The sequence below is a fragment of the Molossus molossus genome, unplaced genomic scaffold, assembly GCF_014108415.1.
Source record: "Molossus molossus isolate mMolMol1 unplaced genomic scaffold, mMolMol1.p scaffold_m16_p_1, whole genome shotgun sequence".
Lineage (NCBI taxonomy): Eukaryota > Metazoa > Chordata > Mammalia > Chiroptera > Molossidae > Molossus > Molossus molossus.
In genome coordinates, this window is record NW_023425344.1 from 27,795,704 (window position 1) to 27,817,797 (window position 22,094).

Here is a 22,094-nt window from a genome sequence, read left to right on the forward strand (position 1 = left end):
GTGCATTCAAAGGGAAGGAGAAGTGACTGTGGAACTCCTACCATGGACTATGTTCTCTTATATTGGCTCCTTATGCCTGACCAAAAAAATGTCATTTAGTAAGCAAGCCCTATCTCCTTTGGGGAGTAGGGAGAGAACCCTCTAAGGAAGTATAATGTGCTCCTGTCCTTTTGGTGGTGCTCAGATACTGGTCTGAGACATAACTTTGGCAAGTTAAAAGGCCCAGGCTATCTAGGTAAGAAGGCGGCCTCAGATCTACCGGGGTGCAATCAGCCGGCTGCACAGGGCCTTGAGCTGGTCTTTGAAGAATTAGGAGGATTTAGATAAGCCGGAAGGGGACGGGGCATTCCAGCCGGTTGCCCAGCATCAGGGCCAAAAATGAACAAAGGCATTAGGGGTGGGGGGCAGGGCATCCAGCATGAAGGGCGCTTGTTGGAGCAGGGGGCAGCTGGTTAGTAAAGGGGTGCTGTGCCTGGGTGCTTGAACCCACTCCCCAAGCCCTGGGGATCCTGTTTGAGGAAGAAGGGTTTGTGAGTTTAGGAAAGGTCAGATGAGAAGAGGGCTTTGAGAAATGTAGGTGAAATGGGGATTGGGGTGGATTGGAGGGGCCAAGGGAGAGTGGGGTGGTGGGGAGGCCAGTGGAAGAAAAACTCCAGTAACAGAGTCCTGAGGCACTGAGGGTCTGGCCTTCTATGGCAATAGCAGAAATGGAAAGAAAAGTTGAAGAAGGCTTAAAAGGTTTCTATGCTGAATGACCTGAAAATAAAGCAAATGGGAGGTGGGGGGCAGCCTGGCAGCCTTTTTGAGGCAGGAACGTGGAGGAGGATTTGGATTTGGGACTTGTTCAGTTAATTCTCTTACATAGCAGTGGTTCAGATGCGTTTCTGTTTCTTTTGTTTATTTTTGAAGGGAGAGAGCAGTACTAGCTCATGGTTCATATCCAAAGGTTCTGGGGTGCTATGAGATAAACTTTTAATGGAGAACACTCAGGAGCTCAGGGAATTACCACCATTCTGACGTTTCTTTCTGGTTATTTTTAAGGTTCTAGCCATCACTGCTAAGACCCAAGTTTCCAGGAACTAGCTGCTGGCTGGAGCCAATTGGTCCCTCCCAACCTCCCACTCCCTCCAGGGTGGGGCCCCATGGGTGGAGGCCCCTTGGGGTGGAGTGGGGTGGGTCTCCAGTGATAGGGCACCAGCAGAGAGAGGCAGCCTGGCCTCACACAGCCCTTCTGGATTTGATTATATAACACTCCACAGAAGAGAGCTGCAAGGGCTTGGGCAGGCCTTATAAGACATGTACACAGCAGGATTGTGCATCATGAGAATTTTTCTATTGATCTTGGGTTGCTTGCCCTTAAAGCTAAAATGCAAATTTGCCAGCCTAAAGAAGGAAAATAAGTGTGTAACCTTAGTAGGGAAAATGATTAGGGTTTGCTAAAATTTCTTTAAGAAAGGTGTGGAATGCTACTAACCAGGTGGCTGTGAACTTGAGAGTTTACCCACAGGGTATGGGTTGGGTTTCCCCACCCCCACCCCCACCCCTGCTTTACTGAGCCTCCTTCTGCCCAAGTGTAGGGATTTTGCTTGGTTGTTACCTTTGCACCTGTCCTTATTTACATGCAAAATCAATTGCTTCACTCTTGGTCTTTCCGAAGTACAGGGTGTGGGCAGAATCTTATCTGAAGCTGTGTCCTGTTTGGACAAGTTGGACTTGCCTTGGCAACTCTCCATAGGGTGGAGCAGATGGGTGGAGGCAGGAAAGTAAAATTGGGTGGCTTGTTAGCTGAGAGAGGAGAGAGGGCGGATTGTTTGCTCACTGGATCATTATATTTAATCTGAAACTAAATAATTAACTTCTTTCCCATTTACAAAACATTTTGATGCAAAATAACTAATTTATGAGGGGCAAGAATTCTGTGGGGGTTTTTTTTGTTTGTTTTTTGTTTGTTTGTTTTTTCTTTCTTTCTTTCCTTCAAACCAACTAGAGAAGACTGAGGTAGGTGAAAAACATCAAGTGATATGAAAACGGGACACGTTTCCAGGTAGGTGCCAGCATTTGGCTGTTCTGAAAAGAGCCTCCAACTTCAAAATGCCTACTTACATCTGTTCTTGGCCCCTTGTGTTTCTGGCCAGAGCAACTGCCATTAAATATTCAACTCCTTGGGAGCTTAAAGAGTTTGGGTACAGAAGTAAAGAAAAAAAGTTTCTTTGGAAAGGAAGTTTAGCTCCAGGGATGTTGCCTGCCTGCCCTGGTCCTCTTCCTGGCCAAGAATTACACACACACACACACACACACACACACACACAGATGGGTTTGTTGGGGTCCCCCCCAAGTTACTTTGAGTAAAGAGTGGGGGGTATAACATGCTTCCTCCTTTAACACCCAAACCTTTGGGAGAGCTAAAAGTTGGGGGGAAGGGTGAGGGAAATTACAGATGGTGTGTTGATTTGATCCTACTGTTTTTCTCCTTACACCTGGTTGAGGTCAGCTAGGAAACAGATTTGCTTTGAAGGAAGGCAGGTAATTTGGAGCCTTAGGGTCCAGTCAGGCTGGGTTAGGGAAGAATAATGCTGGGACCCTTTGGAGGATATAAGGAAAGGAAGAAAAATATGGAAGAAAAGGCATTAAAAAAGGAGATACGAAGGGAGAATGTCGGGGCAAATCCTGCTATGTCACCAAGAAACTTTGCTTCAGACACACATTCTGTTCACATTCATTTTTTTTTCTCTCTCTCTTTTTCTCTTCCTCCTTCCTCCCTGCCTCTCATGCTTCTAAGGAAGGGGCAATAATTTATGAAGTTTTTGCAATAAACATGCTCTAGCTTCAAAACAAGCAACTTTCTAAGGAGATTTGGTAAATCACAACCTCCTTACATTGAGGGCTGTGTGTTTCTAAGCTCTGGCACATTTGTATCCTCATAAAGCATAGAGGACTGAATAGGACAGTGAATGCAACTATATTACTTCTGAAACTTCATGTAAATGACTCACTGAAACTTTTTAATACACAATCATGCAGTTTTCTGTTTTGGCAAAAATCTGACCCTTATTTCAACATCTGAAAATCAGAAGTATAAGTGGAGAGAGTGTGAAAGGAAATGTGTTTCTTCCTTTTGGAGGAAAATTCAGCTGTCCTGGCCCTTTCCAGCAAAATAACATGGTTGGGAAAGCTGACATTTGCTCCAGTTATGGAAAATTATTTTGGCAATGGTGATGTTTCTGTATTTTTGCTTTCAAGCACCTTGATAACTTAGAAGTTTTTAAAACCAGTTTCTCCTCTCCCCACCTCCCCTTTTTTTCTTTTAAAGAAGCTTTGTTATTTTGGGATTGCTTAATTTAGAATATATTTCTGCTAGGCTACCCATAACTAAGATGTAAATGTGTTTATGGTTGTAAAATAGATGTTAAGAAAAAAACAGAACCACATTTGGGGCCTTCTCGTGTCTATGATACCCACATAAAATGGTTAACAGAATTCCTGAGCCTGCTTAAAACCCACTAGGTTTAAAGACCCTGACTTGGGCAAACTCAATTTCTTGCCAGTGTCCTAGTCTATAATACCTGTTTTAGTGCGCCACCTACTGGTTGTACTGAAGATTGCTATCAGCGTTGTGTAACAGATTTTCTAGTCATTTGTAGTTTTTAGCATTCTTTAAAAGTGATGGTAAATTCCCCAGAGCACTGAGTTGCTCCTGGGGAACTAAAGCTATTAAGAGACACTAATTCTTCCAGTGCTTCAGTTATTTCTCAGTTATATGGCAGGCATTTTGGAAATATTGCAGTCACTCTTTTGTGACCCAAAGACATCCAATACATGACAAAGCAGTCCATTCAGAGATAAGCACGGTAGGTACAGAGTAGACAAGCTTTTTGCAAATAAATAAAATCCTGATTTGTGTTTAAAGTTTGATACTCTTCCTAAATTTGGTTCCTTTCTAGCTTAGCTTCCCTGTCATGTGTTTATTGAACATTTGAATTGTACAGTTCATTTAAAAATTGGCACATGGGTCCAGCTGGTGTGGCTCAGTGGTTGAGCATCAACCCATGAATCAAGAGGTCGCCAGTTCAATTCCCAGTCAGGACACATGCCGGGTCATGAGCCTCATCCCCAGTGGGGAGCATGCAGGAGGGGGCCAATCGATGTTCTCATCAATGTTTCTATCTCTCTCTCTCTCATTTTCCGTCTCTCCAAAATCAATAAAGAAAAATTTTTTTTTAATCGGCACATGGATGTGTATAAAGCCGTCCCATTCCCAACCCCACTCCCAAGAAGCCCTTGTTAACAGATTAGGGTACATCATTTTCTTTGCATGTCCTTTATATTGTTCTATATCCAGTGACTCACTAAAAGTATAACCAGTCATTTAGAAGCTACTGAGTTGGGAACAAGGTGATGTTAGACATGTGAATTTTGTTCTGTCCACAGTGACATTTGAATTTTGCACAGACTTTTATTGTCCAGTGATGCACTATTTAGTTAGGAGTTTAAAAGTAAGGTATTCTAATTCTATCATTCCTTCTTCATTTATTACCTGAAATACTTCTATAACAAGAAATATTCCTTCATCACTACTGACTTGTTCTAAGGTGCATTTACAGTTCTTTTTTAATAAAAATCAGGTTTATTTGAACAGATGGTTTATATTAGACTTTTTCTTTTATGACTGTAAGTCTTGCAGAGCACTAATTTCCTTAAATTTAGATAAAACAAAAATTAAAGAATGAAAGTAGCTTAAATAATGTCTTAAAATGATACAAGAAATAGCAGGTTAATGTGTAATTCATTTCTAAATGGATTCAGTGGTCATTAGGAAAATTGATTGAAGGCCTTATGAGCTAAATTGTGAAGTTAGCATTTGAACCAAAATGAACTCCAAAGCCCATCATCTTAATTCCACTGTGCTGCTCTTACTGGTAGTAAAGGGTGCAAGGTGAGGTGTGGAGATGCTAGGAAGCTCTTTAGGTGGAGTTGTAAAGTGACCAGGCCCTATATGAGATCTCATAGAGGACATAGCGGCTATTAACTTTTAAACCTACTTTAATTTGGTGTTGTTGTTTTTTTAAGGGTGGAAGGGTTGACCTTTAAGGCTAGGTAAGTTAGCAAAGAGGCAAATACCTGATATTGCCCCAGAAGTTGGAACCAACAAATTTAGTGCTGTGTATACAGGATGTATATTCAAACACTGAGTGCATATCTGTTAATAGAAACTATTTAGAGGGCAAAAGAGCTTTTTTTTTTTTTAATTCTGATTTTCTCTTCCTAAAACATTGTGGGTATAGATTTTAGGAAGTAGAAGAGATGTCATCTCATTTTGCATATGAAAGGAGTTGCCACATGGGAGGGCTAGGATTGCAATTCATGAGTCTTCAGATGTGGGCTCTTTCCTTATACACTTGAGAATATGAGGGCTTTTATTTAGAAGGATTTGCATCAAGATACTATCAGTGGAGTGGGTGGATCTATAAGAGTTAATTCAATTTAAAAAGCTTGGGGGTCCAGCTGGTGTGGCTCAGTGGTTGAGCATCGACCCATGCATCAAGAAGTCGCCAGTACGATTCCAGGCCAGGACACATGCCCAGACTGTGGGCCCGACCCCGAGTGCGGGGCATGCGGGAGGTGGCCAATCGATGTTCTCGCTCATTGATGTTTCTATCTCTCTCCCCCTTTCACTTCCTCGCTCTCTAAAATCAATAAAGAAAAAAAATTTTTTTTAAAGGCTTGGGGGAGGGGTGGCCAGTCGTGGGTCACTGCTGCTGAATTATCTGACCTCATTGATATGAACACATCTCACATCTTTAAGATCTGGTATGGGGCACTGGACAGCAATTTTTAGAACCATATCCATCTGCACAGCAGCTAGGCTGGGAACTGGTTAATAATAGATCTCAAGGCACAGAAAGGGTTTTCATCCTTCATTATGAAATCATCCATTTATCACTAGTTGGTTAGAGTTTGTTCTTGCTGGAAGACATAAGAGGGTGGTAGCAGCATTGATTTGAGCACCTGGTATCAGATTGTGTTCCCAGATTAGAATACATCCTATGATGTAGGAAAATAGAATTTTGAAGTGAGGGCCTTATGTTGAGTTAATGATATTCACATTGTCATGAGACCCAGAACAGGCTTTCTTCAACGAATCAATGAAACACAAGAATTACATAGTATTACTTTTATAATTGTATGTGAAGATATCTTAGTATAACCCATAGAGCATGGACACAACCAACTATAGGATTAATAGAATGGAGGTGGGGTGGGGATGGGAATTTTAATACTGAAATACAGGAAGTAATCTAGAATCAGGGACTAGTACAGCTGTTTCAGGTAGATCTCAATCTAGAACTTATTTACTTTTCCACCAAAACCAAAGTGATCTATAAAGACTTCACCTCTGCCCTGGCTAGTGTGGTTCAGTTGGTTGGGCGTCATCTCATGTACCAAAAGGGTGCCCATTCCATTCCCTAGTCAGGGCACTCCAGGTTGCAGGCTCAATCGTGTAGGTGGTGTGCAGAAGACAGCCGATCAGTGGTTCTCTCTCTTATCAATGTTTCTATCTCTTTCTCCCTCTCCTTCCCCCTCACTCTAAAAATCAATTAAAAAATATATTTTTTTATATTTTAAAAAATAAAAAGTGCTTAGAAAACAATAAGAGAGCTCAAAACCTGAATAGGCATTTTTTTTTTTTTTTATCCTCACCCGAGGACATTTTTCCATTTTTTGTTCAGGTAGAGTGGGAGGGAGAGAGAGGAACAGAGAGAGAGAGAGAGAAACATCGATGTGAAAGGAACACATCGAGTGGCTGCCACCCGAACAACCGACCAGGGCCGGGGACAAACTGCAACCGAGGTATGCGCCCTTAGCGGGAACCGAACCCGGGTCTCTCAGGACCACAGGCCGACGCTCTAACCGCTGAGCCAAACCGGCCAGGGCTGAATAGGCATTTCTTAAAAGAAGAAATGTAAATGATAGAGATGAGAATTTTAATTCAGTTAGAATAAAAATAATTTGCCATTTTGATACTAATAAATTGGCAGCGTTTTTTGTTGTTTTTTCATCCTCACCCAAGGACACTTTTCCACCCTTTTTTGTTCAGACAGAGTGGGAGGGAGAGAGAGGAAGAGAGAGAAACATCGACGTGAAAGGGACACATCGAGTGGCTGCCACCCGCACGACCAACCAGGGCCGGGGACAAACTGCAACCGAGGTATGCACCCTCAGCAGGTATCGAACCCAGATCTCCCTGGACCGCAGGCCGACGCTCCAGCTGCTGAGCAAGCCCGCCAGGGCTTTTGTTGTTTTTTAAGTGCTAATAAACGTTGCTGGTAGAAATGTTGGGAAAAGGGTTTTACTGATGGAAATAAAAGAACATCTTTGCTGGAGAATACATCAGATGCTTTGGAAAATGTACATGCTTGTCACCCAAGACTAAAGCTTATTTTAAAAATTAAGGATGTGCAAGAGGACGTAAGTATAAAGATGCTCATGCCTTTAATGGTGAAAATTTAGAAGCAACTTAAGTGCCCAATAAAAATGGATAATTATGTAAACTGGTGTGGCACATTGAATTTGAATGTACAGAACCATACTTACCAAAAATAAACATTTTCACAATAAATTGTCAAGTGAAATTATGGATACTAAATTTTAAAAGAGTTTGAAAGGATAAAAACAAAGATTAACAGTGGTTGGGTTCTAGGTTTTCATTTTGCTTGTCGTCTTTTTTTTTCCTGAATTTTCTGTAGGGAAAAGGAAAAGTGTTTAACATTCATATATAATATGAACTTCTGTTGAGTTGCACTACAGTCTTAGGAAACCTTTGCTGCTCGGAAGGGGCTGTCCATATTGTTCCAGAAATGTCCAGGTTTATGTATTTGAGTTAGGAATGCCAGTTGGCTTTCATCTGGTTATGACCATGGAGTCTGGTTTTAATTATACAAAGTGGCATCTTTCTTAGGTAAGGGAAATAAATTCCAGCCATTCCAGGGGTGTGGGAGAGGAAGGAGCAGCAAAGGGGGGGTAAAGAATATTATATTTTCTTTTTACTAGTTTATATTTAAAGTAACTTTGGGATTTAATGGACGCCTTGTTTTGTTTTCTAGGCCAAACACCAGAACACCCTAGAAAGCTTAACTAAAAGAATGCTCATGTTTGACCCAGTTCCTGTCAAGCAGGAGGCCATGGACCCTGTCTCAGTGGTAAGTTTTCCAAAATCGAACATTTTTTTTATTTATTCCAAGTGGTAATACCATTATCATATGTTGTGTTATTCCTTTAAGTTACTCATGACTAAACAGGCATTTGACAGGTAAATTTTTTTTTTTTTTTTTTTTTTTAATCCTCACCCGAGGACATTTTTCCATTTTTTGTACAGATAGAGTGGGAGGGAGAGAGAGGAAGAGAGAGAGAGAGAAACATCGATGTGAAAGGGACACATCGAGTGGCTGCCACCCGCACGACCAACCAGGGCCAGGGACAAACTGCAACCGAGGTACATGCCCTTAGCGGGAACCGAACCCAGGTCTCTCCGGACCACAGGCCAACGCTCTAACCGCTGAGCCAAACTGGCCAGGGCGACAGGTAAATTTTTCAAGGGCTCCAGTAGTCGGTGAGGTTAATACCCTACTAGCAACTGCGCATCCTTTAATAAACGGGATCCATGTTTCTTTCAGGCCTGTGTCCCACACTCCTCAAGATATGATCGGCACAGAACTTGGGCCACAGACAAATCTTGTCACCACATAAGCAGATTAAAAAACAACTCAGTTTCTAGTTTTTTAGTTGGAGTTCTCAGGATTATTGGTCTTGGCAAAAAGACATTTGGCTAGACTAATTTTTTAAACATTGATGTTCATCCAGGGACATTTTTAAATTAATTAATTAAAAAATTTTTGAATGTGTGACTTTTTGTTTTTAATAGAGAAAAATGGACAGAATCACAATGATGAAGCCCAGAGGGATGGGGCCCGGGCCTCACAGGGCATCCTACCACTTAGGCTCCTCTGCTGGCCTGGAGCTGTGCTCCCTGGCTGTTGCAGCCAGGGTTTGCTAGGCCCCCACTGACAGCAAGGCCATGGCTCTCACAGTCTCAGCCTCTTCCTGCTCACCTGCCTGGGCTTCCCGCAGGGAATAACCTAGACCAGATGCAAACCTCTGCACACAACTCCAGTGTTTGCTGTGAATCTCAGTGACTTTCTGTAGTGTGGCCACTGTGTCAGTGTTGGGCTTTTGTTGTATTGTCCAAGGGCTGTAGCTCCACACTGAGCAGAGCTGAGGTGTAGCCTAAGAGGCATCACAGATGGTGGTCAAGTCATGGCCTCCCTCCAGGGCCAGCATCAACCTGTCCCCTGCTCACAGACATTATTTTTTAAAACTTGTGCACAGTATTTATCACAGTTAGGAAGCGATTTCCAAATGTACTTACAAGAAATCTGTATCAAGAACATGATGACTTAGATGTATTTTTTTTACTCAAGATCACCACCCTGATTATATATAGAAGAGTTTCTCAAAGATGTTTGCAGTTGTCTTTTTCAATACTGGAAGAAAAAAATATTCCATTGGGTCTCCGAGTTCTCATAGTATATATATAATAAGTACATGTGTACACACACACACCCCCAACTCCTCGGTCCTTTACATGTAAAAATAAATATATTAAGAATAAAATGATTTGCTTAAAAAAACAATGACAAGAGCTGTATGGAGCTATGACTGTATGAGAGATAACGGAGGAGAAGCTAGTGAAAGAAAGAACTTGGCGGAGAGGAGGAATTTCATTTCACTTGGAAGAGGCTGGGTGGGTGTGAATTCAACACCCAGTGCTAAGCTGGCCCCTCTAGATGCTTTTCAGCCACCATGAGACTATAACTAGTCCAGGTGTTTATATTGGTACAAAGCAAGTGCTGTGGAGATGGGACATGAGTGACAACAGAAAGGTGTGTCCCACTGCAAAGCAGGGAGTGGTTTAGACTTGAGGGGATCTGGTTTAGTGGATATGAAATAACAAGGCAACACTCTCACTCTGTCTTGCTCTTTTCTTCCACGGGCTTGGAAAATCTTCACAAGGGGAAAAACTTGGCCTGAGTTGTATGTGAGAAGGTTGGTAATGACACGCTTGCAAAGTTAGATCATCCTTATGCATTGGCTGTGGAGGTTCCTGCCAAAAATGTTTATATAAGACATGGGGGTCACGCGAAGGCCCTTGGAACTGAGTTTCCATGGATATGACTAAGCCAGTGAAGTGTTTATCACTGTGTGCAACAAAAAGCTAAGTCAGAGTGGCTTTAATGAAGTTACATTTACATTCCAGCATAATAACTGGATAACTGAGTGTCTGAATATGATAACTGAGCAATAAGAATTGTATTAATCAAAACAGTGAATTGACTTCTGATGTTATTCAGTGCTGTCATCAAATTAATCAACCCTTCCCCCTCCTATTGCATGATCACATTGGAGGAAAATTAAGGTATAAAATTTCTCCATTAATTATATCCTTGAAATATGAATACGTTTTTAGTACTGGAGAGTATGATTAGTTTTATAAGTGATGTAGAACCATCAGTGATGCATTTTACTATTCAGTAGACTTCCAGTGCTTTTAATCAAGCATGGATACGGGAGTGCTTAAGAGCCTAATTTAAAGCTAAAAATGAAGATGCACGTTGCTAAGTTAGTTATGATATAATTAAATGCAAGAAAATACACTTAACTGAGAACAGGGAAATAAAATGCATTTGAAATAACAGTTATGCTTGTAATGCTGTAACTTATAAGTATTTTTGCAATGAATGGTCTTTTTCTCCTTCATGCTCAAGTTTGCAATTTCATCTAACATTTAGAGAAATTAGATTGTTTCACTAAAAGTTAGTGTCAGTCCTTACAATGAAGTCTCTTTTTAATTCAGTGAAATCTCAGTTAACTGAAACATTTGGAGAGTAGGGTCTTGTGAGGTATTTTAAACATTAAGGCAGCATAGAATATTTGTAAGAGGATTTTGTTTTAATTCCACATATGAATAAAAATATACAGTGACTGCCCTGCCAGTGTGGCTCAGTTGATTGAGCATCGTCCCATGGACTGAGAGGTCCTGGTTCAAGTCCCAGACAGGGCACATGCCCAGGTTTTTGGCTTGATCCCCAGTGGGCGATGTGCAGGGGGCAGCCGATGGATGTCTCTCTCTCACATCGATGTTTCTGTCTCTCCCTCCCTTCCTCTCTCTAAAAAATCAATAAAATATATATTTTTAAAAATACATACAGTGACTTATCTTCCCTCCCCACTCCCTTTTTCTTAAAATGAGAGCACAGCAGAAGCAATCTGCCTATTTGGTATTTTTGCTATAATTTAGAGAAAGTGAGGAAATGGCATTTCCCACTTATCCAAATGGAAGGCTTTATATTGTTAAGATTTGCAAGAATAAGGAGCAGAGCAGATCCTGCCTGCTCAGGTCTGTGCCTGGATCTCTGCTACTTATTCTCAGTGCAGTGTTGGCAAAACCACCAGCAGCTCCCTGAGCCTTCCTTTTTTTAATTTGTAAAATTGGAGATTATAATTTGTAAACCATAGACATCATGTGAATATAAATGTACATGTAAAGGAATTATTTTTACCCATACATGTCCAAAGGCTATTGAAAATTAAAGAATTTAACTCAGGAAGTAAGGCAGAAAAGTTTTTAGTAAGTATTCTTTCTTATTCTATTCCTATATGCAGATTACTTTTGAGGATAGTGCATTCCTTTTCTTCTTTTTTTAAATGAAAATGTTGTCTAACAGACTCCTGACAGATTGAGAAGCACTTAACAGTTCCTCTGCCCTGTTCTAGCAGAAACTTTTCATGACTCCTCTGAGCCTGGTAGAAAGAGAGCCTTCTACTTTTGTTTGCACAGAGAGACATGACATTTGCTGTTTCCAGAGTGTTTGTTTATAAATGCACCACGCCTTCCTGCACTGGGAACCCCACCCTTGGTATGAAGATTCCTTTGACTTGCCATCTCCCTGTCACGGATGTTCACTTTTTTTTCATATTAATGAATAGTGAAATAGAGACTTTATCCACTTAAACTGTCTTGTAATGGAAAACGCACCAAAAGTTTTCCCAGTAAAATAAGAAACTATTGAAATTCTCACTTGAGTATAAAGTGATAGCTTTGGAAAATTATCCAAACCAAATCTTTTTGACAAGAAAACCAGTACCACCCCAATTGGGGGGGGGGGGGGGGCTTGCACGAGCCTTTTCTTCAGGCTGCTCTGCTCCAGCACACAGCCTCCTCAGGTAAGCACTATGGAAGGGGGGGGGGGGGAGCACTGAATGTCCATCAGTGGCCAGGGGCGCTTTTTTGGCTTCATCAATACTTGCCTCTGATTTGGAGAATTGGATTGGGGGCAAATGTGCCCTCGCTTATTTGCATTGCTTAGTTAGAAGATAGGAATGGTCTGGAACAGAAAGGAAGCAACTATTTACCAGGGTGTACCCACCCCAGGCACACACCCAGAGCAAATCCTGTATCAGTCCTTACACTGTGGGGACACATTGTTGCAGGCTTATTGCAGCAGCTGTGTGCTACACCCAAATAATTAAACTCGTGTTATAGAAGGTTCTGATCAACATTACTAGGAAATTTACAAGTGAGACAATTTGAGGAACTACATTTCTTCACTCTTTTGTGAGGCAGTCAGGTTGGAAATAGTTAATTGTGTACTCAGCTATGTGTCCAGAGGTGTCTGCTTACTTTTAGCCCTGTAGCCTTACAAACACCACACATCAACATAGGGCACAAGGGTCATTTACCGGAGAGCACACTCTTAGCAAAACTGCATAATGTTAAACTGTATGGCTGTCTTCCTTTACAACTTGAGAAACCTGAGAATATTATTAAATTTGCAAATCTCTCAGGTTCTAAGTTCCTACTTTCCTTAAAATCACCCACAGATATAAAAATCCAGCAATGACAGCAGTAAAACTGTGTCCTCGTTTTGCTTCCTATTGAGTTGCCAATAACTTGGCATTAAAATCTAGGTCATAGGGAGCTCTTTGAAGAATAGGGCTGAAAATAAGGGAGAAGCTACATTTTGGTGAGTAAAGGCAACTCATGCTGCCTCCCATTTCCTGCAGTTTTTGACTCTAGTATCAGAACTTTGCACTTGAGAGAATTATGTAAAGCAGGTTAAACTTTAGAACCAGGGGAAATGTTTTCCCTGTATTTAATTACTTCCTTAAACCCTCATTGTACATGATTTATAATTTTTGGGGGTTAGTGAACCTTGGGCCTTTTAATATTTAAATTTAAATATTTAATATTAATTTTGCTATAGAGCCCTCACACCTGGTGCACCTGTGTGTGCCTGATTCTAAAGAAAGTTAGAAATAGTCTTTTCTTCATTTGGTTCTTGTACATAACTCAAATCTGTTGTTAAAAACAACATTTTATATATTTTGTATTTCCTGATTTTATGTCCTTCGTGTCCTCGTTTTTAAGCAGTATTATTAATGAAAATGCTTCCCTCCCCCTTTAAATTGTATTTAAGTGATTACCAGATTTTCATTGAGAGCCACGCCATTCAAAAGGCAGTTTGTGTGCCTTGGGCCACCCCCTAGCCATTGAGAATCTACAGTTTAACAAGATCCCCAGGTGAATTCGTGTGCACAGTCAAGTCTGAGAAGCCCTGATTAGGAGGATCAAAGCCCGTTCTAGTGCACACCTCTTGTATGAGAAAAGAAAAGGGAGTCCTAGGACTGCAGTGGGTGTTAAATCAAGCTCATTACCTAGGCTAACCCATTGATTCCAATTTTAATTTTAAGCTTAAAGCCTTCTAGGAGGAGCTTTGCCATATCCTGATGTCACCTGTACTTCTAAATTTAGCTAATAATTTTTCTTGCCCTCTTTTATAGAATTGCTTTTGTTAACATAATAAATTTCTTTTAACAGGGGACATTATATCACTACTGTAAAAAAAAAAAGTTATTTCTTCACATTTAAAGAAACACCTATTTTAAATCACTGTGTGTTCACTGTGTACCATCTGTAAGTATCTTTAGTACCCTCAGAGAGATGTGCACCAGACTACAGGCATCACTGTTCTAGGAAACCATGTGGATTGTGATGGTATGGATAAAGAAATAAAGGACAGAAGAATAAAATAGTTGATCTTAATGATGAGAAACTGACATCAAAGCCAGATGAACATACATACTCCCTTGGCCCCCTGTTCCCTGATACTGTGATGCTCAGTAGAGGTCAGATACCTGAATTTTAAAAAGAGCACAAGTGATTCTGATGCATAGCCAGGTGGAGACTTGTCCAGCAAGGCCCAGAGAGAAAAGGGTGTGATCTCAGTCATAAGCCCAGTCAAAACTGCTACTACCCCAAATGATTTGTAATTCACAATAGTGGCCACTGGAGGGTCTTGGAAGGCTCAGAAATTAACAGTGCATTTAAGTCATTTAATTATAAGGTCCCATTGGTGGGTTTTCTTAGTTGCATCATGAACTAGTATTGCCTTAGAATCATAAACACACAGATAGGATTTAAGAGCTGGAAGATCCAATACACCAAGTTTTGGGGTTTAATCCCTAGTCAGGGCACATACAAGAATCAACCAATGAATGTATAAATAAGTGATTTTATGTCCTTGGGCCACCCCCTAGTCATTGAGAATCTACAGTTTAACAAGATCCCCAGGTGAATTTGTGTGCAGACAAATATCAATGTCTGTCTCTCTCTCTCCCCCTCTCCCCCGCTGTCCCTCTCCCCTCCCTCCCACCCACCCTCTTCCCCTTTTTCCTCCCTTCCTCTCTCCTCCCTCCTTCCTTCTCTCTCCCTCCCTTCCTCCCTCTCTCAATAAATAAATAAGTAAATTAAAAAATTTTTTGAATAAGTTTTTATTTTTTGGAGAGAGAGATAGAAACAATGATGTGAGAGAGAAACATGGATTGGCTGCCTCCTGCATGCCCCTTACTGGGGATCAAGCCCACAACCCAAGAATGTGCCCTGACTGGGAATTAAACTGGGACTTCTCAGTCCATGGGCTGATGCTCAATGCACCTGAGTCGCACCGGCTGTGCTAAATAAAAATTTTAAAAAAGAGCTGGAAGAGAGGTACAGTATATTGCTTATCACTTTCACTCAAATGTAATTTTCTGGAGGAGGACTTAACATGTTATTACTAAAAATTTCCCTAAAATGCCTGCATGTAAAGAAAATGGCTGATGTTCAATTTTTTAAAAAGCTTTCTACAACAAAGATTCTTTTTAAAATTATTGTTAAGGAATAGGGTAATTTTAGTGAATTCCACAGCCAAGAACATTAACCAGAATATGCCACTATTATGACTGATTTATAGCTAAAGCTGGTAGATGAGAATTAGGTTATCCTGATATTAGAAGAGAGAAAGGTATTTGAAGATAGGTCAGTTATAGAACAGATCTTAGATTTGGGAGGAAACAAACCATTTTGTCTCCCTTCCAATATCTTCTTAGCTTTGGGGGTGGTGGTAGCAAGATGTAGAGGAGAGAACACGGCCTCAACTTTTGTGCATGTCATTTGGAGTATTAGGTGGCCTGATTTGAGTCATATCATATTAGCTGTTTCTTACATTTCTGTGTCATCCACAAATGTGGAAATCAAGTCATCTTCTACAGCTTCATTCATTCAAACTGTGAATAAGACCACTGAACAACTGGGGCCAAGGACATAATTACCCTAGTGTGGGTGGCCTTCAGTGTATAGACATATAGGGTGACTGGCCATCCTGGTTTGATTGAGACTAAAGTGTTTCCTAGGTTGTAGGACTTTATTACTAAAGCCAAGGCAGCCCTGGCCTATTTGGCTCAGCGGTTAGAGCATCGGCCTGCAGTCCGGAGAGACCCGGGTTCGGTTCCCACTAAGGGCACGTACTTCGGTTGCAGTTTGTCCCCGGCCCTGGTTGGTCGTGCGGTGGCAGCCACTCGATGTGTCCCTTTCACATCGATGTTTCTCTCTCTCTCTCTATCTCTTTCTCTCTCTCCCTCCCACTCTATCTGGACAAAAAAATGGAAAAATGTCCTTGGGTGAGGATAAAAAAAATAATAAAGCCAAGGCAGTCCTGGGCAATCAGGACTGTTGGACATCCTAGGCATGGATTCACCAGTGGTTCAAGCCCTCCCAGAGGTACTACCATGCAGCTCTAGTTCTTCATAGTATATAAAATATATCATGAGGAATGTTCAGTGCCCTGCCACTGAGGTAAAAGCCAGAGAGAGCATTTGCTGCCAATTAAGAAACCCCATCAGAAAAGCAATGAGGTTACTTGGCTTGGCTTGTTCTTTCTGAACGCAATGCTGACTCCTAATGATAAAAGCCCATAAGGCTTCTGTTTTATAACCTGTTTTAGAATTGTGCCAGGTATCAACCTTAACCTTAACTTTTCACATGGGTATCACCTTAGAATTAATTTTGAGATTTTTTTTACATTAAACTTAGTCCTTACGTTTATTTAGACAAGCTCTCTTATAGCTTTTTTTTAGGGTCAAGTGTGTATCTGAATCCAAACCACTTATTAAAGTCCATGTAATTGAAAGTGCCTTGTATATTTTCATCTTAAGTTGTGTTTGAAGTAAATGTACTTATTTGGCTGTTTCCATGTTTCTGTTTTTCCTCTCCAAAAGTCATACCCATCTAATTACATGGAGTCCATAAAGCCCAACAAGTATGGAGTCATCTACTCCACACCATTATCTGATAAGTTCTTCCAGACCCCAGAAGTCCTGTCTCATGGGATGCAGATGGAGCCGGTGGACCTCACCGTGAACAAGAGGAGTTCACCGCCCTCGGCTGGGAACTCTCCTTCCTCACTCAAGTTCCAGTCCTCACACCGGAGAGCCTCGCCGGGGTTGAGCATGCCATCTTCCTGCCCGCCGATGAAAAAGTACTCACCCCCTCCTCCGGGCGTGCAGCCCTTCAGTGTACCGCTGTCCATGCCACCGGTGATGGCTGCTGCCCTGTCCCGGCATGGAATTCGGAGCCCAGGGATACTGCCGGTCATACAGCCAGTTGTGGTGCAGCCCGTCCCCTTCATGTACACCAGTCACCTCCAGCAGCCACTCATGGTGTCCTTGTCCGAAGAGATGGAAAATTCAAATAGTAGCATGCAAGGTAAATCCCACCACTGGTCCACACTGCTGCTCCCACTCAGTATCTCCAGTGTCTTCCCCAGGCAGCCTGGTGAGAGAGAAGGAAGCAGAGCCAGAGCTTTTCAAAGAAAATATTCCACTTAGAGTCTGCCTAAGGCATTTCCTTTTATGTTTTTTCCTTAAAGTGTTGATACTGGGAGAGCTCCCAAGAATCAGGCTCTGCTTAAAGCTATGAAATGATTACTTTCACTATATATATCTGCCAACTTTGCGATAGTAAGAATCTTGACTTTATATTTTGCTTCATGGAATGCCAATATGGTTCTAGGTGCAAAGAGGCATTTAATAAATCCCTTAGATCATGGTGATTACTGAGGGCTATTAAAAGCACCTTGTTTATTGACTAGTCACGGGCAGAAGAGTGGGGTTAAAAGGAGATAATAAAAAATCACAAGGAAGAATCATTTAGGGCTGATGTCTAAAAAGTCCAGTTTCCTACGTACACTGCTTACTGGCAAAATAATGGTCCAGAGAAACAAAAATCCCCCACAGATTCACTGCTGTTATAATTTTGCCAAAGCAGATAAACAGTCACACATCAGTGTTATAGATAAGACTGTGCAATAAGCTTTTAAAAGCTGAAATTGGTAAACTGTACATAGAGTGACTTTTCTATTTTTATTTTTTAGTACCTGTAATTGAATCATATGAGAAGCCTATATTACAGAAAAAAATTAAAATAGAACCTGGGATCGAACCACAGAGGACAGATTATTATCCTGAAGAAATGTCACCCCCTTTAATGAACTCAGTATCCCCCCCGCAAGCATTGTTGCAAGAGTAAGTATATTTAGGTCTACCCGGCATTTGCGTAGCAGCATGCATCTTGGGACCTGGAATGGAAGTACGAGCTTCCAATGCGTGATGTGTGGATTGCCAGGAACACATTGTAGCATGTGGCAGCCACGGGGGCAAGATGAATCTCTCCAAAAACAATGCGCTGTTACATGGACAGCATTATGACAGTGACCTCAAGTTACCAGTGAGTTGGTCACCCATAATTTTGCCACCTTACCATGTATATTGTTTTTACCTTACTTTGTGTTTCACTCTTCTAGACTATGCACACCTAGTTTTCCCATAATCTAATCCCACTGTGGACTGAATTAGGTGTTCTAAATATTCCACAAGGTTGGATCATGAAGACTTCATGGACCCATGTCGTACTTCTAGGTGTCACTTCTAATAGAGTGTACTGTCTCTGTGATGAGGAATGTCTTTAATCAAAATCTTCAGGCCAACCACAAGCCCAAGAAAGAGATTCCAAAACAAGTCCTGTAAATAAGTGGTGGCAACAGAAATTGACCATGTGGCTCAGAGAAGCTCAGCAATGAAAGAACTCTTTATTCTCTGATCTTTTAAATCATACCTGCCCCTAGAATGTTCAGTCTGCTTTTGAACTGCCATGGAGTAGAAAGTTGACGATGTATTATTGGTCAGCATCCAAACACCTGAATGGTGGTTTGTTGTAGGTGTAATTTGCTGTAATATGACAGTGCCACACACAGGTTAAATAACATCATTAGTGGGATTTGCCACTGTAGATAACTTTGAAGCTTACCAGTGATTACATTGGATGCTGTGTTTGAAGTAGTTAAAGTAGCCTTTGGGTCTTACATCTTGGATCCCAGCTCTGCTCTCTACCATATGTATGACCTTGGGATAATCATTTAATCTTGCTGCCTCTGTTTTCTCTTTATTTTTATTATTGGTTATAATTACTTTCCTTATTGTAATTGTCTTATGTTATGATGCTTTTAACACTGGATTTAGTGGCCTGCTTCCTAATACTGAGGCAACAATTATCGTTTCCTCAGGGCCCCTTCCATCATCTTCCTCCCATGTCACCTTTTCTTCAACCTAAACAAATGCTCTGCCCATCTTTCTACTTTGTCTTCTCCACCCCTCTCCTTAAACAGTTACTTATGCCACAGAATGTGAATTCTCTGGTTTTAGAACAGTTATTTTCTGGAACTCCAAATATTCTAGTTGTATCCATATTCAACCCAAGTAGGTGCCTCCTAGTAGCTCACCAAATCATAGTCATTGCCCACTGCACCAAATCATAGTTTTGTCGTCGTTATGTACTCGCTGATAGATTAATGAATTTTCTTACCCAGCCTCATCAGCAGTAGAGTGTCTGATAGGCTTGTACATTGTTGCTCTTCACAATTGCATAGCATCCCCTTCACCCCCAAAAGAAACTTTTCCAAGTGTTTTTAAATGAGTTACTTTATTCTCCCATAACAAGCAAGTGGGAGTCAGAACAAAAAGAGAGCTGAGAAGCCAAGACATTAGATAACTCTCTTGTAATCACACTGTTAACAGCAGAGGGGTCCTCAGCTTGATCTCCTGCTTCCAGATGAGGGTTCTTTCTGCCATTTTTAACCCATATCTAGCCAATTGCATCTGCTCATGCAAATGAGTAAAAGAAACAGAAAGACTAACCAAAGTGGATACATCATTTAGGCTACATTACCTCTTTTTTAATTTTTATTTTTTATGACGTGTGTTGCTGGCAAGGTAGCTGGCAATATGACTTGGACTTGAAATTGTTCCTGCACAGTTGATAGAAAAGATGCTATAAAGCCAACTGCCCACATAGGAAGGGATCTATTGACTGAAAGGGACTATTCCAAAATCTAAGTTATTATGAACTACAGTGTAAAACATTATGGAAGAAGAATATTTGAAAGCAATATACTGTGCTCTGAATTTTGCTAAAGAGAAAATACTTTTTTCTTTCTTATTTTGAGTAATGTTCTTTTAATGATCTCAAGCTGGATGGCTTTTAATGATTAATGAGCAGTATGCTTAGTCTAACACCGACCTAAGAATGCATTTTGCCTCTCAAAAAATTCAGCAGATTAGCCACAACTGGGACATGTACTCTTCAAGTAATTTTCTCACAGATGCAATTAGGTAATGTCTTGGAGTGTACCCAGTAGCAGGCCACATAGGAAACCAGCTAGCCAGGAAGGAATCATTTGAAACCAAGCGCCTAGTATCATTGTGATGAGGCATCCCCAATATTTGCCTTAAGAAACCCTTCCTCGCCCTAGCTGGTTTGGCTCAGCGGTTAGAGCGTCAGCCTGCGGACCAAAGAGTCATGGGTTCGATTCCGGTCAAGGTCATGTACCTTGGTTGCGGTTCATCCCAGGCCCTGGTTGGGGTCGTGTGGGAGGCAGCCAGTCTATGTGTCTCTCTCATATCGATGTTTCTCTATCCCTCCCTCCCTCTCACTCTATCTGAAGATAAATGGAAACGTATCCTCAGATGAGGATTTAAAAAAAAGGAAACCCTTCCTTTGGAAGCAGACTTCGAAATACACCCTTGAAATCCATTTGCTTGGTCATGGAGCTACTGCTCTAGAATTATTTGTTAAGGCACTCAAATGTATATCAAATTGCTTTTGCTATATATTTGCATGTGTGAAAATGTATTTATAACAAACAGCTTAAGGATCAGATCGCCCCATTTAGTTGTGTATATGCATGAATGATAACAAATTTAAGAGAGGTCAGCTTAACCCAAACTAATGACCAGGTCTCTGATATTTAATAGCTGTTCTAACTTCTTGGTTGTAATGATCCCAAACAACCTCTTTAAAAATTAGCGGTGAGGAGACCAAAAAGGATAAGATCCCAAGTTCCTGATTTCTAACCTCAGCCTATACTAAATATCTGGCTCTTTAGAGACGGGGCTGCTAACCACCCTCAGAATGATGCTGCCTTTTGAGGTAGATGTTAGCTGGTATAGAGATTTCCTGATACGGTGTGGGGACATTCCAAAAAACACCTTATGAAATTAAACAATGTAGGGGGCAAAGTGCAAACTGCAGAACCTCAAATTATGAACAGCTATCATTGAATAGATTTACATCTGGAACAGATACTGTTGTTTTATATACATACACATACATACACACACATATATATACACACACACATATATAAACATTTACTTATATATATTATTGATTTGGGAGAGGAGGGAGAAAGAGACATCAATTGGTTGCCTTCCCCAGGGACTGAACTCAAAACCCAGATATGTGCCCTGACCAGGAATTGAACCAGCAACCTTTCAGTGCACAGAATGACAATTCAACCAACTGAGCCACTCTGGCTCTTAAATGCTTTGTGTACATTACTCACAACCACCTTCATCATCCCCATTTCACAGAGACTATCAGGGTCACAGGGACTATCAGCCACAGAGATTTAAAGCTAATTAAAGCTAGAGCCCTTGCCGGTTTGGCTCAGCGGTTAGAGTGTCGGCCTGCGAACCAGAGTCCAGGGTCTGGTTCCCACTAAGGGCACGTACCTCAATTGCAGTTTGTCCCCAGCCCTGGTTGGGGTAGCAACCAGTCGATGTGTCTCTCTCACGTCGATGTTTCTCTCTCTCTCTCCTCCCCTCCTTGCTCTATCTGAAGATAAGTGCAAAAATGTCCTCTAGTGAGGATAACAAAAAAAAAGCCAGAGCTCACAGCTTTTTAGCATATCTTTATATACAAAATAAGCAACTGGAAAAAGCAATAGTTGACTAGTACACAGAAACTATTAGACTGATTTCCAACCCATAAGATCTAATAATTGGGAGAGGCTTCTAAAGTCATCTGGAAAACTCTTTCAGTATCCCAGAGCATATGAGATACATTTAATTGTTTTTTTTCCCCTCAGCATTTTATTTCCTGAATTTCTCTTAATGAAGATGAAACATTTCCAATCAGTGGCCTTAAAGTTGAAAGTTAAAAATAAACATAACTTTTTTCTTTTTATTGAAGAATTTCAAATTGATAATTTAGCTCAATAAAAATTATTACTGTCTATAAACTTCTCACTTCTCTATTTTTTCTACTGTTTGTACATTTATAAAATTTAAGTCCTTGTCTTTTTTCCCTCTCACTAGTTTATGTTCAC

General features: G+C 41.0%; 1 protein-coding gene across 5 annotated transcripts in view; it reads left to right on the forward strand.

Moving 5' to 3' along the window:
- KLF3 (Kruppel like factor 3) overlaps positions 1 to 22,094 on the forward strand; it is a 37,724-nt gene that overhangs the window by 7,638 nt on the left and 7,992 nt on the right. For 3 of the 5 annotated variants that reach the window (XM_036282087.1, XM_036282103.1, XM_036282121.1), the window contains 3 exons: positions 8,103 to 8,198; positions 16,651 to 17,137; positions 17,805 to 17,955. In XM_036282087.1, the coding sequence (XP_036137980.1) occupies positions 8,103 to 8,198; positions 16,651 to 17,137; positions 17,805 to 17,955 (734 nt within the window). Of the gene's footprint in view, positions 1 to 658; positions 2,045 to 8,102; positions 8,199 to 16,650; positions 17,138 to 17,804; positions 17,956 to 22,094 lie in introns of those variants that run through there. The other 2 variants (XM_036282112.1, XM_036282095.1) reach the window with 2 other exon arrangements.